Source organism: Bactrocera tryoni, unplaced genomic scaffold, assembly GCF_016617805.1.
Source record: "Bactrocera tryoni isolate S06 unplaced genomic scaffold, CSIRO_BtryS06_freeze2 scaffold_25, whole genome shotgun sequence".
Lineage (NCBI taxonomy): Eukaryota > Metazoa > Arthropoda > Insecta > Diptera > Tephritidae > Bactrocera > Bactrocera tryoni.
In genome coordinates, this window is record NW_024395977.1 from 19310678 (window position 1) to 19312009 (window position 1332).

A 1332-nucleotide genomic window follows, 5' to 3' on the forward strand; every position below is an offset into this window, starting at 1 on the left:
CAAATCGTTAATGTTGCGGCAGCGTTACACAACGTTTGCATTCACTATCGCGTGAATGATGAAAGTTTAGAAAATAATTCGGAACCAAATATTTTCACAGAAAGTAATGAAATTCTTTCATCAACTTATAATGCTGCAGCTTCACAAATCAGAGAAGCTATATGTAAGTGTTGCAACCCGAGTATAATATCCTAAATAAGTATTAACACAAAATATTTATAGTTTTAATTAAGTATTTATTTAATTAATTTAATTATTTTCTGTCATGGCTTGCAATTTTTACTCCTCTACCTCTAACATTTTCTGTTTAATGGAATTTTTAGCAGCTATCAAATTTTCCATAGCTATGTTGTGCCTTCTAATTTCTTCCACTTCCGCTTTTTTTAAATCATTTTGCATTTCCAATGCTCTGCCTACTCGTCGCATACGTAGAGAGATCGTCCAACTTATCAATAATCTTTTCTTGAAATTCTTTTTGAATATTAAATTGCTCTTTAATTAAATCGGCTGTAGATGTTTCCGGTGGCCTAGTAGTACGTCTAGACAGTGCTGGACTGCAGGTCACTGATGGCATTGATACGTCAGCCTCTGTCTCATTGCCCATGTCGGCTACAATAGGTAAGCCGATGCTCACTGTATTCTCAATACCACTTGTGCTTGTTTGCAATGCCGTTAGTGTGATCTCCGCTTCCTCCAATTCATTGAAATGGTGCTGCCTATTTATGCCGCCACCAGTAGCTGACTGCTTCTTTTTATTTTCAACTAATTTCCTTTTTATATAGGCCTTCCAGTCAAGCCATACCTAATACAAAATAAAAAAAAAGCTTTAAATTATCCTGTTACAACAATAAAATCTACAGTTTTATTATATTACCTTCTTCCAGCTGGAAATATCCTTGATAGGCGGACCAACACTATTCAGTTCTTGGGCCATATTGTTCCAAAAAGCTGCCACTTCTTCTTTAGGGCACTTGGTAAAACCCTGCGCCATTTCAGGTTTTTGCTGTAACAGCTCAACCATTAGTGCATATTGTTGCTTGGTGGTAATTACTTTGGACCTGCAGAAATCGCATTAAACATTATTTTACTGGTAACAAATATGTTATAGTTTAAATTCAATTAAAAGTTTTAATTGATAATATTAAATATTAAAACTTTTAATTGAATTCAAACTATAACATATTTATTTTTAATTTAAAACTTACATTTTTCTTTTTTTTAAATTTTTTTCTCCGTTAGCACAAACCTGTCGTACAAAAATTCCGCTAAACTTAAAAATTTTCCGTTCCGAGTGAATTCAGTGAATGCAACTCTACGAATTTCGAACTTACT

At 33.6% G+C, this 1332-nt stretch overlaps 1 protein-coding gene across 1 annotated transcript; it reads right to left on the reverse strand.

Annotated features, from left to right (window-relative positions):
• Positions 1-271: 271 nt before the first annotated feature.
• Positions 272-1077, reverse strand: LOC120780575. Its single transcript, XM_040112837.1, has 2 exons — positions 875-1077; positions 272-802 (listed from the first exon to the last, which is right to left on the reverse strand). The coding sequence occupies exons 1-2, from the start codon at positions 1019-1021 to the stop codon at positions 389-391; spliced, it is 561 nt and encodes a 186-aa protein (XP_039968771.1). The 5' UTR covers positions 1022-1077; the 3' UTR covers positions 272-388.
• Between the last annotated feature and the right edge of the window lie 255 nt (positions 1078-1332).

What these genes read in the sequence shown, in the direction of transcription:
- LOC120780575 (XM_040112837.1), bottom strand. Translation starts at nt 1,021, where the DNA reads ATGGTTGAGCTGTTACAGCAAAAACCTGAAATGGCGCAGGGTTTTACC. An exon ending in ATATTTCCAGCTGGAAGAAG is followed by an intron (nt 803 to 874) that starts GTAATATAATAA and finishes ATTTTGTATTAG; the next exon opens with GTATGGCTTGACTGGAAGGC.